General features: G+C 36.0%; 1 protein-coding gene across 1 annotated transcript in view; it reads right to left on the bottom strand.

Moving 5' to 3' along the window:
* brinp2 (bone morphogenetic protein/retinoic acid inducible neural-specific 2) overlaps nt 1-15,542 on the bottom strand; it is a 143,024-nt gene that overhangs the window by 36,908 nt on the left and 90,574 nt on the right. Inside the window, exon 6 of the mRNA XM_073849581.1 lies at nt 6,530-6,766. Coding sequence (XP_073705682.1) covers nt 6,530-6,766 — 237 coding nt within the window. The remainder of the gene's footprint in view (nt 1-6,529; nt 6,767-15,542) is intronic.

Genomic DNA, 15,542 nt, shown 5'->3' with positions numbered 1-15,542 from the left:
AAAGATCCTTGGTAGGCAGTCTTTGTTTTGCATTAGCCTGTTTTGAAGGATGCATCAGGTGTCCTTCAATCAACCACAATCTATTGCACACATTCCAATCAAAAAAAAGAGTTTAATTTTATTATGTTATGCAAGACTAAAATTGATTTTTGAGGTGAAAGCATTATGTTTGTTTTTTTTTGCTGTTAATGAATCACATTATGCTTAACCAGTGGGAGAACACAGACGGCTGTCATTAAGTGCATTAATAAAAAGTCACTAAATACCGAAAATATCCAACATACAGTACTGTTCAAATTATAATCTCAGTAGTACTTTTGTGCTGTGACTTTGGGAGTGGAAACTTTTATTCATTCGCTTCATTCGCACTAGTAGACCATCTCATGCTAGTGTTCATTGCTGAGAAAGATTCTAACCTTGAAGCCTCAAAAGGACTGGACTAGGACAGACGCATCTTTGGATGTGTCCTTCCGTTTGAGAAGCACCCAATGATTAGCTCTATTGAACTGAAAACGCTATCAATAGGAGTTGATACCCTTTGAAGGAGTCAATTCCGTTCTTTGGAATCGATTCTCGATTTCTAACGTGTCAGAATGGATTCTTTTTGGAAACAACAAACATGCATCATAAATGAGCAGTTCCACTATAAATACTCATCTGGTCAGCATCATTTAATGGAATATGCACCAGAATTATGATTACTTCTCAAAAGTATGTGACGTAAACACGATAATCAATCAAAATTGATTGAAATACATAAATATGGATTACTGGAACACTTGACATGACATACTTACCAGAGTAAACAGGTTTGTACCATGCAGCTTTGATACAATGCCTTGCAAATGTATTCATACCCCTTCATTTTTTTCACATTTTGTTTTGTTGCAGCATTATGTTAACTGCTTTAAATTATTTTTTTCCCACATCAATCTATATCTCATACACCATAATGACAAAGCACAAAACAGGTTTGTAACAATGATTTAGAAAGGCACACACCTCTCAGAAAAGGTCTAACAGCTGAAAATGCATATCAGAGCAAAAACCAAGTCCTGAGGTCAAGATAACTGCCTGTAGAGCTCAGTGACAGATTTGCGTTAAGGCAATGATCTAGGGAAGAGTTCAGAAAAAAATCTGCTGCATTGCAGGTTCACAGAAGCATGTAGCCTCCATTATCCATAATGGAAGATGGCTGGAACAACTAGGACTCTAGGAAATGTCTACCAGCCCCCATCCAAGCTGACAGAGCTTGAGAGGTGAAAAGGTGAGGCAAAGAATGGCAGATAATTGCCAAATGCAGATGTGCAAAGCTTGTCACATCATGCCCAAAAAGACTTGAGGCTGTAAAGGTGCTTCAACTATGTACTGAGTTAAGGGTATGAATACTTATGCAATGTACTTATTTCAGTGTTTTATTTTTAATCATTTTGTAAAATTTGCAAATCTGGTTTTTGCTTTGTCATTATTATGGTGTATGGAGTGTAAATTGATGTGGGGAAAAACTAATGTAAAGCAGTTTAACAAAAGCTGCAACAAAAAAAATGTGAAAAAAATGAAGGGGTATGAATACTTTTGCAAGGCACTGTATATTAGTGTCACTGAATCTTATTATCAAGGTCTTATACCTTGATATATAGTATTATTATTATTTATGAAAGTAGAGTTTCACAGTAGCTATATGTACAAACCGACCTCGGGTTGTGAGTGGAAATCATTATGCACCGAGAGGGGCGGTGCTACAATCATTTTGGAGATATCGGTTAAGGAAAGGTCAATGCGTGGTACTTTCGAATAAAGTTGAACTAAGTGCACTGAGGCGCAGATTGTGAGGGAAGATGAGTTCACATCCCTGAAGTATCTCTGTTTGTATTGGTGTGTGGGTGTGATTGTGTTTATCTGCCCTTTTTGAGATGCACAGTGTAGGAGGCTATAAGGCCAAAGGAGGTTATTGTTTTGTTTTGCTTTTGTACTTTTTTTTTTTAGTACTGGTTTTGCTCTTTATTCCATGTCATTCACCTGTTTAAACGTCTGATTGGACTACATTTTGCCTGGTCGAATATGAATGCATATGTATTGTGTATTAGATAATATCTATCTGCAACATATTATGTTCACTTACATGGCAAAAACATAGAGGTTTGTGTATCTATAATAGGTCATATACAAAGTATCTAAACACTTAAATCACACTTTAAATGCATTATATTCTACGGAAGCGTATGAATAAAACATAATACAAAAGGTAATTACAATTTTGTATCCCACAACGTTGACTTCTTTGAAAAATAATTTAGAGATGTTAACAATTTTTTTATCAGGAAAGAAAAGTACAAATTTTAAGTTATAAATTCCCAGTTGTGTGAAGAAGTAAGAATTATGAGATAAAAGCCTCTATTTTTATTTACTTTTTAAAATATTGAATTGTAAGATGTAAAGATGCAATTACCTACTTAATATTTTTGTTCTTTGGTGGAAATAAGCTTATAGCTTTCAGCCAAACCATTTGTGATTTTTTTTTTCTTATGTTTTGTTACCCAGTGTAATGACAATTCTAAATTCAAAAGTGTCTAAATCCTTTTTTAGATGCACGATTTGTTTGTAGATACCACATGGTTCGATATTTTTTTTGCAAAGTGTAATGAAAGTCATAGATTTTACATTTTATTTAAGTGTCTAAATGTTTTTTAGAGGCATAACTTGCTAGATAACACATGGCTCTATATTTTGTCACCCTGTGTAATAAAATCATAGATTTTAAGTATTATTTATTGTAATTGTCGAAATACTTTTTTAGAGGCGTAACTTGTTTTAGATACCACATAGTTTGATATTTTGTTACCCTGTGTTATGAAATGTATACATTCTAAGTATGATTTAACTGTCTACATACTTTTTGAGAGGTGTAACTTGTTTGTAGATACCACATGGTTTGATATTTTGTTACCCTGTGTAATTAAATTCATACATTTTAAGTATTATTTAGGTGTCTTAATAAATGTTTAGAGGCGTAACTTGTTTGTAGATACCACATGGTTCAATATTTTGTTACCCATTGTAATAAAATTCATAGATTTTAAAGGAGTAGTTCACTTTCAGAACAAAAATTTACAGACAATTTACTCACCCCCTTGTCACCGAAGATGTTCATGTCTTTCTTTCTTCAGGCGTAAAGAAATGTTGTTTTTTGAGGCAAACATTTCAGAATTTCTCCCAATATAATGGACTTCTGTGGTGCCCCTGAGTTTGAATTTCCAAAATGGAGTTTAAATGCAGCTTCAAAGGGCTCTAAATGATCCCAGCCGAAAAAGAAGGGTCTTATCTAAACTAAAAACCTATCTGTTCGATAAGGCATTTAATTCTGGTTGAAGCACTTTATATCTTTGTCCTATGTTTTTGTTGTACGTTGAATGTGTTTTTTTTCTTGTGGTTTTATAACCCTTTTTATGTATTTATCATTATTGTGCCTCTGCTGTTTTTAGTTTTTATTGTAAAGCACATTGGTCAACTCTGGTTGTAAGAAATAGTGCTATATAAATAAAGTTGCCATTGCCATTGCCATTGCCATTATCTAGTGAAACGATCGGTTATTTTATAGAAACATTTACAACTTTTTAAACATTTATACTTTTTAATCTCAAACGCTTGTTTTACCGGGCTAAACAAGACGAGCATTTGAGGTTAAAAAGTATGTAAATTATAATTTTTTTTTAAAAAATAGCCCATCATTTTTCTAGATAAGACCTTTTTTCCTCTGCTGTGATCGTTTAGAGCCCATTGAATTTCAAACTCGGGGGCACCATAGAAGTCCATTATATGGAGAGAAATTCTGAAATGTTTTACTCAAAAAACATAATTTCCTTACGACTAAAGAAAGACATAAACATCTTGGATGACAAGGGGGTGAGTACATTATCTGTAAATTTTGGTTCTGAAAGTGAACTACTCCTTTAAGTGTCTAACTTGTTTGTAAATACCAAATGGTTCGATAATTTGTTACCCAGTATAATATAATTCATAGATTTTAAGTATTATCTACCATGTGCCCTTACTTGTATATTGTGTTTTTAATTTTATATATTATGTTTATTTGTATTTATTCATATTTTTTTTTAATTCTACCTTTGTATTTAATGTTACTGTTTGTATTTAATGTTACTGTTTGTATTTAATGTTACTTGTATGCACCATTGGTCTGAGAGTAACGCAATTTGACTTTGACTTTGACTATTTAAGTGCTTAAATACTTTTCTAGAGTCGTAACTTGTTTGTAGATACCACATGGTTCGATATTTTGTTACCCAGTGTAAAGAAATTCATAGATTCCAAGTATGATTTAAGTGTCTAAATGCTTTTTTTAGAGGCACTATATGTACAAACTTAATATCATGATGCCTGACTTTAGTTAAACTGCTTTATGCTTTTGTTTTGGTTAAGTTTTCACCCAGATACTTTTAATATCGTTTATCGGAATCCTGCATGAAATCAGTTTTCTATTCTAAATCTGAACGAATGTTCTCTCTCTGCTGTCTGGCCTCCTGACAAAAGGGGCAGGTTTCTGCGAGGCTGCATAAATAAAACCCTTACGCTGTAGCTATGCTATGGCCAAAGAGCCCTATTCCCAAGCCCAGCACTTCACCTGCTGAAAGGAGATATGCGTTCTTATGAGTGCAGCGCCACAGTTAAAGGGATTTGAGCTGCTTTCATTAATGCTCCATCACTGAGCAGGAGAAGCTTTTAGAGCCAGCTAGGGTTTATCTCCCTGATTGAATCATTCTTTGAATGTAGAAACGCTCAGCTAGGAGAAAAACCTCAGGTGCCTTCTTTCCAAGCTTCTTTCTCTTCAGCCTTCTTTACCTTGGGTTTGCTCCCCTTTCCCACACACCAGACCACCATTTCTCAAACTGAAGATTTTATCAGTCTGGTTTTTGCACAATCAGAGCAATAAAACAGACAAACCCTTCCTCTCGTCGGGTTTAGGTTTCTACTCCAAGGTGCAAATGTATCATAGTCAGTGAACTTTAAAGAACTCAGAATTAAACCTCAAACGCGGGGCACATTTATCAAAGCAGCCTACATTTGTTATTGACTTGTAGGCCCTTGCAGGTCTTTTCAAGCTTTTCAAAAACAAATTGACCAATAACACAAACTAGAAATATAATACAAGCACACTTTCAAAGCTAACATTTCACAGTTGAAAAATGTTTTTGAAAAAGATATCTGTTATACTGACCAAATCTATGTTTTTTTAAGACAGTACAGCAATATTGTAAAATATTATTGAAATTTAAAATACTATATTTTGTGGGCAAAACTGAATTTTCAGCAGCTATTACTTCAGTCTTCAGTGTCACATGATTCTTCAGAAATCATCCTCATATGCTGATTTGACTTAAGAAACATTTCTTATTATTATTAATGTTGAAAACAGTTATGCTGCTTAATATTTATGTGGAAACTGTAATAAAAAAATTTAAGATTCTTTGATAAAATAACACAATTTTATGATATATATATATATATATATATATATATATATATATATATATATATATATATATATATATATATATAGAGTTACATTATAATGTTTACTATCATTTTTGATAAATTTAATAATTTAATATGTTGACCTTGCTGACTATTAATTTCTATTGAATATTAAATATTATTATACTGAACCAAAACTTGAATGATATATTTTACATATATAAGATACATTTAAATGACATTTGAACCAGATGAGTAACTGTATAAATGGCTTTTAGCGAAATGCATGGCTGAATAATAATAAAAACGGCTTTAGAGTCCAATTCTGCTGTTTATTTTTTTTTTCTTTAATGGAACCTACTGACTGTTTTTCTGATAGTTACTTTGAGAAATAAATAATAACACTAACTTTTTAATAAATTCTCTCTGTAGGGGTTGTTGTTATTTTTCTTGAACTTAACGTTTAGCAGATGCTTTTCATCCAAAGCGGCATACAGTACACTAATTGCATAGACAATCCCTAAGGTGGGGTTAAGTGCTTTGCCTATGGACACAATGGTAATAGAGTGGGATTGTTTTCTCATTAACGCTCCCATTTCCTCGGACACCTGGGATTGTACCTCCAGCCTTTGTGTTTGCAGTACAGATCCTTAACCATTACACCACTGGCCATTTGTAATGCATTATCAATGTGAATGTAATTAAAAGACACTTGCTGAAGCTGTGGCGCAGTGGTAGCGCATCAAAATTACGTCTGTGCTTTTTCAGTTCTGATGTGCTTTTCGTAGTATATTTATGCGCAAAGTGCATCTGTTTACACTGAAGTGAACTCAGAAGCCCTGCAAGAAAGAGCTGCTGGGGGAATATGACAGTATATCAATCATTTGTCAGCATCAAGATACACCATTGAGATTTACCTGTCATTTTTTAAACCTAAGACGTTCCACTTTCCCATTTAATCCAGTGTGTGGAAAGGAGTCATAACCCTAGAGATTATACAGCAGATTTTAACACACCCCAAGCCATCGGATTAACCTACCTGAGTCCATAAACTCATTGTTGAGGTTGAACCAGGACTCTTTGCTCTTACGCAGACTGTCCTCCATGGCTTTGATGTCTGCGAAGGGGCAGTTACAATCAGGGAACTTCGCGGAGCAGCGGCACCAGCAGTCATTGTTGCGACACAGTAGCTCGCCCTCTGAATTACAAGCCACGTAACTGAGGGCCGCCTCCACAAAACGATTCCGCAGGAACTCAGGAAGCACATCCTGTAGACCTGCGTGTGGGAAGAGAGAGAAAAATCTGTTTACTGCCATGTTAGACTCTACTGAAATTTGATTCCGAGACCAGATAAGAGGTTTTGTAAGCTACATGGCACTCTTTGTCTTCTGCTAGGTTGGTAAACAAGTTTAGAATGGTGTTTGGATGTGCTAAAGTTTCATATGTTTGGGCAACATCTCAAATCACCAATAAGTCCGGCGTTCCCGTATAGATGCTTGAAAGAAATCAATTCCTGAGTCATATGACACCATTATGAACCCACCCATCATCTGTCCTCTGGCTATCCTCTCCTCTCTCCGCACTCTGTCTGCCTCTCTACTCCACTTAACTCTCAAAGTAATATGTTTTCTATTTTAAGTCTGCATTTAGAACAATACTGTAATGCAGTGGCATGAGATAGACCTCTGAAATGACAAGGGAAAGTGGCCTTTTTGCATGGTAATTTGGCATTTTCCAGTTCTATTTGATATTTTTCACTTTACTTCACCATTAACAAGCCTTCTCTCTCTCGCTCTCTCTCTCTTTATTTTTTTGCCAGAGGTGAATCAGTATTTTGTCTTTGGCTTTTTTTCTCTCTGTTCTTTATAATATGTGACCCTGGACCACAAAACCAGTCATCTTTCAAAATCTTTTGAAATTGAGATTTATACATCATCTGAAAATTGAAAATCTGAAATCTGAGGGTGCAAAAAAATCTAAATATTAAGCAAATTGCCTTTAAAGCTGTCTAAATGAAGCTCTTAGCAATGCATATCTTCATGGAACATGATCTTTACTTAATATACTAATGATTTTTGGCATGAAAGAAAAAATTATAATTTTAACCCATACAATGTATTTCTGGCTATTGCTACAAATACATGCTACTTACGACAGGTTTTGTGGCCGAGAATCAGAATGTGTTGTTAAAATATATATACAGTGCTGCTTGAAAGTTTGTGAATTTGGTCTGACCCTGTTTTGCTGCAATAACTGCAGATAAACATTTCTTTTAACTTCTGATCAGTCCTGCACAACTGCTTGTAGGAATTTTAGTCCATTCCTAAGTACAAAACCGCTTCAACTCTGTGATGTTGGTGGGTTTCCTCCTATGAACTGCTTGCTTCAGGTCCTTCCACAACATTTTAATTGGATTAAGGTCCAGACTTTGACTTGCCTATTCCAAAACATTAACTTTGTTCTTTTTCAACCATTCTTTGGTAGAATGACTTGTGTGCTTGGAGTTGTTTTCTTGCTGCATGACCCACTTTCTCTTTTGAGATTCAGTTCTCGGACATATGTCTTGATATTTTGCTTTAGAATTTGCTGGTATAGTTCAGAATTTATTGTTCCATCAATGATGGCATACCTTCCTGGCTCAGATGCAACAAAACAGGCCCAAATCATGATACTACCATTACCATGTTTCACAGATGGGATAAGATTCTTATTTATTAAAACCAAAAAGTTCAAACATTTCTCCAGGAGCCCTCTGGTTTGTCCACATGATCTTCAGCAAACTGCAGATAGGCAGCAGAGTTCATTTTGGAGAGCAGTGGCTTTCTTCTTGCAACTCTGTCATGCACACAAGGGTTGTTCAGTGTTCTTTCAATGGTAGACTCATGACTATTAAAGGGGTCATGAACTGCCTTTGTTTTTTATTTTGTGCTGTTCTCTGAGGTCCACTTATAATTTTATCAAGATTTTTACATAAAAAAAAACATAAATTAGAAGTAATAGTCTACTTTCTGTCCTTCTTTTATCCCCCCTCAGCAGAACATTCTGTTTGAATAGGCGTGGTGGAGGTTGACTGGCTAAAAGCATACATTCATTCTTTATAGATGGACACTGCTGTGGTTTAGGTTTAAAACACATAAATAACTCAGTACGTATCAAATGTTCTGTAAAAAGAGACAAAGCAATAGTGCCACATAATGAAAACAGTTACACTTTTGTTGTGACATCACTGTTGGATCCAATACAGCTGGGGAAAGAATCGTCTTTTAGTTTCAATCTTTTTGAAAATCCTGCATTGAATTGTTGCTCCAGTTACTGCCGTAATCTCGGGTCCCTGAGATAAGGGAACAAGTGTTGCATCGCTGACTAAAATTTATTAGACAAAGAACTAAGTTCTTACTGACGTGGTCTGGAACTTCATTAAAAATAAAGTTCATCCATTCTTTTCTAACGTTTGGATCAGAAGGAAGACAATACAAATACTGATTTTTCCACAAATTGGCACTGCAGAGCATCCTGGTGTTTTCAGAGCCATCTTTATCATTTGGTTTCTGCATAGAACTGCACGTTGTCGCTTTGGCTTCCTTCAATATAAGCTGTCTATTGACAAAGTTTTGAGTTCTGAAACTTACAGGATAGGTAGTACAATGACCTCTTATATGTCAAAAGATCAAGGGAATTTTGGTTTCTCAGTTCATCACCCCTTTAACATTAGCCAATGTGAGAAAGGCCTTGAGTTGCTTAGAAGTTACCCTTGGGTTCTTTGAAACCTCACAGACTAATACATCACTTGCTTTAGGAGTGATCTTTGCTGGTCGACCCCAATTGGTCTTGAATTTCCTGCATTTGTACACAATCTGTCTGACTGTGGATTTGTGGAGTCCAAACTCTTTAGAGATGGTTTTATAACCTTTTCCAGCCTGATGAGCAACAACAACTGTTTTTTTCTGAGATCCTCAGAGATCTCCTTTGTTCATGTCATGATTCACTTCCACAAACATGTTTAAACTTTGATAGATCCCTGTTCTTTAAATAAAACGTTTAGGACTAGTGTGCAAATTTGATGCCCTTCTGGGTCATATTTTTGCAGAAAAATTGAAAATTCAAAAGAGTTCACAAACTTTCAAGCAGCTCGGTACACATACACATATCTGCAGATCACGGATGCCAGAGGGAAGTGGAGCCTGTTGCGCATTGTTCACAGTGACTGCAGGGCCACAGTGGGACAAATCACCAGCAGCTATAACAGTGGTGACCAGGGCAATATGTCACAGCACGCAGTTCATCGCAGCCTTCTGCATATGGGCCTGCTTAGCCATTGACCCAGCTAGGTCCCCATGCTACTGTAACTGCATGTCATCGCCAACAATGGCTGAAACGGGCCCAAGATCATTAAGAAAGTGGCCTGGTCTGACGAATCAAGATTCCTGGTGCATCACATCGATGGCCGATTACCAACAGAGGCTACGGCACCTGTATGAACTGTTGTGTGCACACAGGATGTCGTGGTGGCGTTATGCAGTTTGCAATGTTTTCTTGGGATACCTTAGGCCCCATTATCCCAATAGCACAATCCCTGCAGCTGTCAGGTATCTAAACATCATTGCGGACCAAGTACACCCATTCACGGCAACTGTGCTTCCTGCCAGTGGAGGCCATTACCAACAGGATAATGCAACATGCCAGAAGGAGCCAAGTCGTGGTTTGAGGAACATGATGGTGAATTTCTAATGCCTTGGCCTCCAAATTCACCCGACATGAACCCATTAGAAAAGCGGGTTTGCATTAGATCACCCCCCCCCCCCACCCCACAATGTGCAAGAACTAAGGACCTGCTGTTGACATTATGTATCAGATACCCTAGGAGACCTATTACCACGTTGTTAAATCAATTATTTACTGTGTGGCTGCTGTTTTGTGGTTTAAGGAGCGTCCTAATGTTGCTATTGTTAACAGTAACCTGGACCATTAGTCGACAGATTTATCATTAAGGTCATGGGTATATGGAGGTGCATCTAATACCATCATCAACCTAGGCTCATGAAAATACGTGCCTCTATATACATTTCTGTAACACCGAAATTATGTTACAGTACCTTACTTCATCTTTCATGGAAGTTTCAAAGTGAAATGTCCAGAGAGTGGTAATAAAACACACATTCAATGCTTTTTTATGGTGGTACAGGAACGTATTGCTGCATTTTTATTATGCTGCTTGAGGTATGTATTGAGGCTATTCAGAATTCAAATATCCGGGGAGTGTCGCTAAAGGTTAATGCTCTATTGTGTTAGAAATATCCCCTACACCAAACACAACCCTTATCCTACCTGATAGTGTTAACAAATGCAAAAGTGATATAAAACGCATTTGTTGATGCAGCTATGCTATTTTAACTTCCTTATGCGGATTTGAGCAGTTTTGTCCAAAAGTAGTTTCACTGGGTTCGTACCAGAGCTCATCACTCAAGTGCAACGCTGCATCATGTGAGCTACTGAGCAAACCTTTTGAATTTGAAATCTCATGCATATGAAGCTGTATATGTGACAACGTTAAAATTGTTTAGTGCAAGTAATTGTGTGAAAATTAGGCTTTATTAATCAAAACTCTGTACCTGTAAATCATTGTGTGAAAAGGAAAAGAAGTAGTCAGAGTTGTCCTTCCTTTAGTGTTAATTTCAACTCTAAACAGCAGTGATTCGTACGTATAGGTATGTTTTTTTTTCCAGTTTTGCAGAAATGTATATAGAGGCATGTATTTACAATGAGCCTATGTTGCAAATCATCATTTCAAAGTTCTGCAGTGTTATTTCAAGTAAATTTTAATTAAAACTTGACTTTAAATGGTGAACCTGATGTCTAGACTGATTGTGAATATGATACTCTATGTGGGCATTATCACATTCAGGGCTTTTCCTTTATTTTTACCTGTCTGAAAACCTTAACCTCTGCTTCTCTACACTGTCAAAACTGTGCTGTAATAAAGACACATTACTATTGTTTCACATCCCTGATTTGGCTCAGCAATACAGGGCAGGCTGAGTTGGGAAACAGACAGCATTTAAAGTGGGTCAGAGAGGCAGGCAGCCTGACTGCTCTAAAGGCATCAGTGATGGGAGTCCTATTTGGGACGGTGAGGTCTGCTATGTCAGCGCAGTAATGGGGTAATGGGATGAATAAAGACCAACAATCTCCGTGGCAAGGTCATTCGGCCGTAAACCTCTGTCATGAACTGCAGGCACGCTGCAGACAGGGAATCAATGTGGCTATTGCGGAATTCTCTTGCCTGATTAGATATTTTGATAGCAGGCAATGGAACAATTGACATTTGCCCGGGATGCAAATTATTGATTATTTAAGCAATTGGAACAAAGCGGTAACAAGACGGGGTCAAAAAAAAAAAAAAAAAAATGTATATGTGAAAAAATATATATGTGACCCTGGACCACAAAACCAGTCATAAGGTTAAATTTTACAAAACTGAGATGTATACATCATATGAAATATGATGTATACATCTCAGTTTTGTAAAATTTAATAAATAAGCTTTTTATTGATGTATGGTTTGTTAGGATAGGACAATATTTGGCCAAGATACAAATCTGGAATCTGAGGGTGCAAATAAATCAAAATACTGAGAAAATCACCTTTAAAGTTGTCCAAATTAAGTTCTTAACAATGCATATTACTAATCAAATTACATTTTGATATGTTTACAGTAGGAATTTTACAAAAAATCTTCATGGAACATGATCTTTACTTAATTTACTAATGATTTTTGGCATAAAAGAAAAATCAATAATTTTGACCCATACAATGTATTTTTGGCTATTGCTACAAATATGCCCCAGCGACTTAAGACTGGTTTTGTGGTCCAGGGTCACATATATATATATTTGCCACACTTGCAATATAAATAATATTAATAAAATAATCTTTTAAATAATAGGATAATAACTGTATTTTTTTTAACTGTAAAAACAGAAATACTGTGAAATGTTATTAAAATTTTGCTATTTTCTGTTTTAATATAAAACATATAATTTATTTCTGTGATGGTAGAGCTTAAATTTCAGCAGCCACTGATGATAATATAATTTTAATATGCTGATTTGGTGCTTAAGAATTGTTTCTTAAGTAATACTTTTTTTTTTTTTTCAAAATTATTTCATAAATGGAAGGTTCGAAATAATCGTTTTTTAAAAATATTTAAAAAAAAATCTATGCAGATATTTTGGAGAGCAGAACCCCTATGTTTTTTTTAAAGATGTGATCTCCTAAGGCCTCCTCATCAATAGTCACCTATGAATTGCTTATGAAAGCATTCAGTGCTGAATACACGAATCCACCAGCCATTCCACCACGTAAGTGAAAGATTCAGATTTCACAGCCCAGCTGTGTGTGCTGAACACCTGCTAATTATATTATCTGAGAAAACGCTCTTCACAGCTTTACCAGGTCTGACATCCTTCAAGAAAGAATCAATGCCTTTTGCCTTCATATTCAGCTTTTTTGAATTCCCTCGCAGTGTGAATATTTATGATGTGTTCCTCAGTATTTATTCGTTGGATTGTGAAAAACAAGAGACGTAATTAGATGCAGTCTTCGTCTTAAGCTTTGGCTTCTGCTGGGTAGAGAGCCAACAGTGTGGGGAGCCTCACAAAAGAGACTGACTTGGATGGCTTTCATACCGGAGACAGCTAAATAGCTGCTCTTGTGCCCCCTCCTCCACAGTCTCTCTCTTTTTCAAGTGAACGAGAGGAACGTGAATTTTTCCTGTGGATTATTTCAGTCCTCTGTGGTATTGACGACTTGATGTCCTAATTTCAAAAGGTCTACGTTCAGCTCTCTTAAAGGACATAGTGCTTTGAAAAATATCCAGGGAAGCCCCAAGAAGTGAATGAAAGAATGCAGAAAGTGAACCCATACAAAAATGCACAAATATAGGCCAAACTCTTCTCTCTCCAGCTGTTTCCCCCTACATCTCCTTCCCCAAGTACTCAGCAAAAGATAAGATTTGGTGCCGAACCCTATGGCTAGCTCATTAAAGTAGTTACATGAATCTGGGCAGCAGGAAACTTGCTTCAGGAGATGGCAGTATTAAGTGGGTTGACAATTTAAATGTCAATGTCAAGAAGGCAGTGGAAATTGGCGCAGGCCACGTGTATAATTAGCAACGGCTACAGGCTTAAAACCTTCCTTTTTGCTCCTTTCTTTCTCTCCTCTTTTTGTGTCTCCGACCACCTTTGACTTGTGGTGACACTGCTGTCACGAGAGTGTGAGGTGAATTAATGCTTGTCTAAATGCCTGTCTTCTGATAACTCTCCACATGCTTGTTGAAAATGTGAAGAAAGTATGAATATTAGCAAGTGATGTGTTTCTCCTAACAGGCCTGCTGTAGCCAGACATTTGACTTGGTCCTCATTGCAATTTATTCTGGCCTGGAATCGCCCACAGTAAGTTTGACTGACATAAATATACCCATTAGGGTTTAAGGTAACACTTTACAAGGTTCCATTTGTTAACATTAGCAAACTACATAAGTTAAAGGGGTCTTATTATGCTTTTTCACTTTTTGAATTTTAGTCAGTGTGTGGTGCGAATGTTTGGGCATAAAAAATGTCTACAAAGTTACAAATCTCAAAGTCCTCTCCAAAGGTAGATGTTTTTTTTTTTTTTAAATCCATTTTTAAGAACTACAACGAATGGCTTGTTTTCCAGATGTTATGATGTTATGATCTGGAGCCGCGGCTGATGTAAACACAAGCGTTGACGTAGAATGACGATCCTCGGTTGCCGCGTTGGAGCAGCGCCGTATCATGTATCAGCAATCTCGCAGGCTGACGATAGGACCAACACTATTGTAGCATATTATTTACTCACCCTTCATGCATCCTAGGTGTATATGACTTCCTTCTTTCAGACGAATCAGAGTTTTATAAAAATTATCCTGGCACTTCAAAGCTCTAGAACGGCATAGACTGGTGTTTCTCTCGATCAGTCTAAAATAAGTCCAATAAAGTACATCGATCTATAATAAAAAGTGCCTCACATGGCTCCAGGGGGTCAAAATATCCATATTTAAAATGTAAGAATCACTTAAATCTAGCTTGGACTGGCAGGACTGAAACACCATCTAAGCTGTTCGCCAATCACAACGCAGTGGGACAGCTAACCAATCACAACACATTTAGTTTTTCGGACTGCTGGCCTCCATCAAACCCGAAACTAACTGAGCCATTTGTGCCAGGCTGGGGAGAAAGCTACTGTAATAATGTAAATTATGTGAAAAATAATGCGTTTTTTCAAACCACGAAGCATCGGAGCATGTTCTAGTTCACCCCCAAAACAAAATAAAGACTTTGCAAAAGAGCATAATAGGACCCCTTTAACAGTATTGGGGTAATGTAAGGCAAGCTATGTAATCAGATTACTTTTTTCAAGTAACTAGTAAAGTAACATTACTTTTTAATTTACAAGAAAATAATAAAATATGTTAAATCACACAAATATCCTTTATGTATTTCATCCCATTTTATTAACCAGTGCGTTTGCTGCTAACCTTCAATGATCCAACTCAACCATACAAATATTATATAATATAAATTACTTAAGATCAACTAACATTTGTTCTTCTTTATTATTATTATTATTATTGCTGAGGAGTGTTGATTTCTCTTCTGCATTCTACTGTAGAGTCTACTAAAGCCTGATGCTTTTGTTTGAAAGTTCTGTTACATTTGACAAAATATAACTTTTTATATTAAAAAACAAAAAAGCAAGCCCTGACCAGACTTTAAATGCGATGCAAAAGTAATGTAATGCATGACTTTCCATAAAAAGTAACTAAGTAACGCAATTAGTTACTTTTTTAGGGAGTAACGCAATATTGAAATGCATTACTTATAAAAGTAACTTTTCCCAACACTGTTGGTTAACATGAACTAATAATGAAAAATAATTCTAAAGCACTTTATAATCTTAGTTAACGTTAATTTCAACATTTACCAATATTATGTTGTCAAATATTATTTTAACTTATTTTTAGATTATTTTTA

Source organism: Garra rufa, chromosome 10 (assembly GCF_049309525.1).
Source record: "Garra rufa chromosome 10, GarRuf1.0, whole genome shotgun sequence".
NCBI classification, from domain to species: Eukaryota; Metazoa; Chordata; class Actinopteri; order Cypriniformes; family Cyprinidae; genus Garra; species Garra rufa.
Note: the sequence above shows the minus strand (reverse complement) of the source record. Positions and strands in the feature narration are given on the sequence as shown.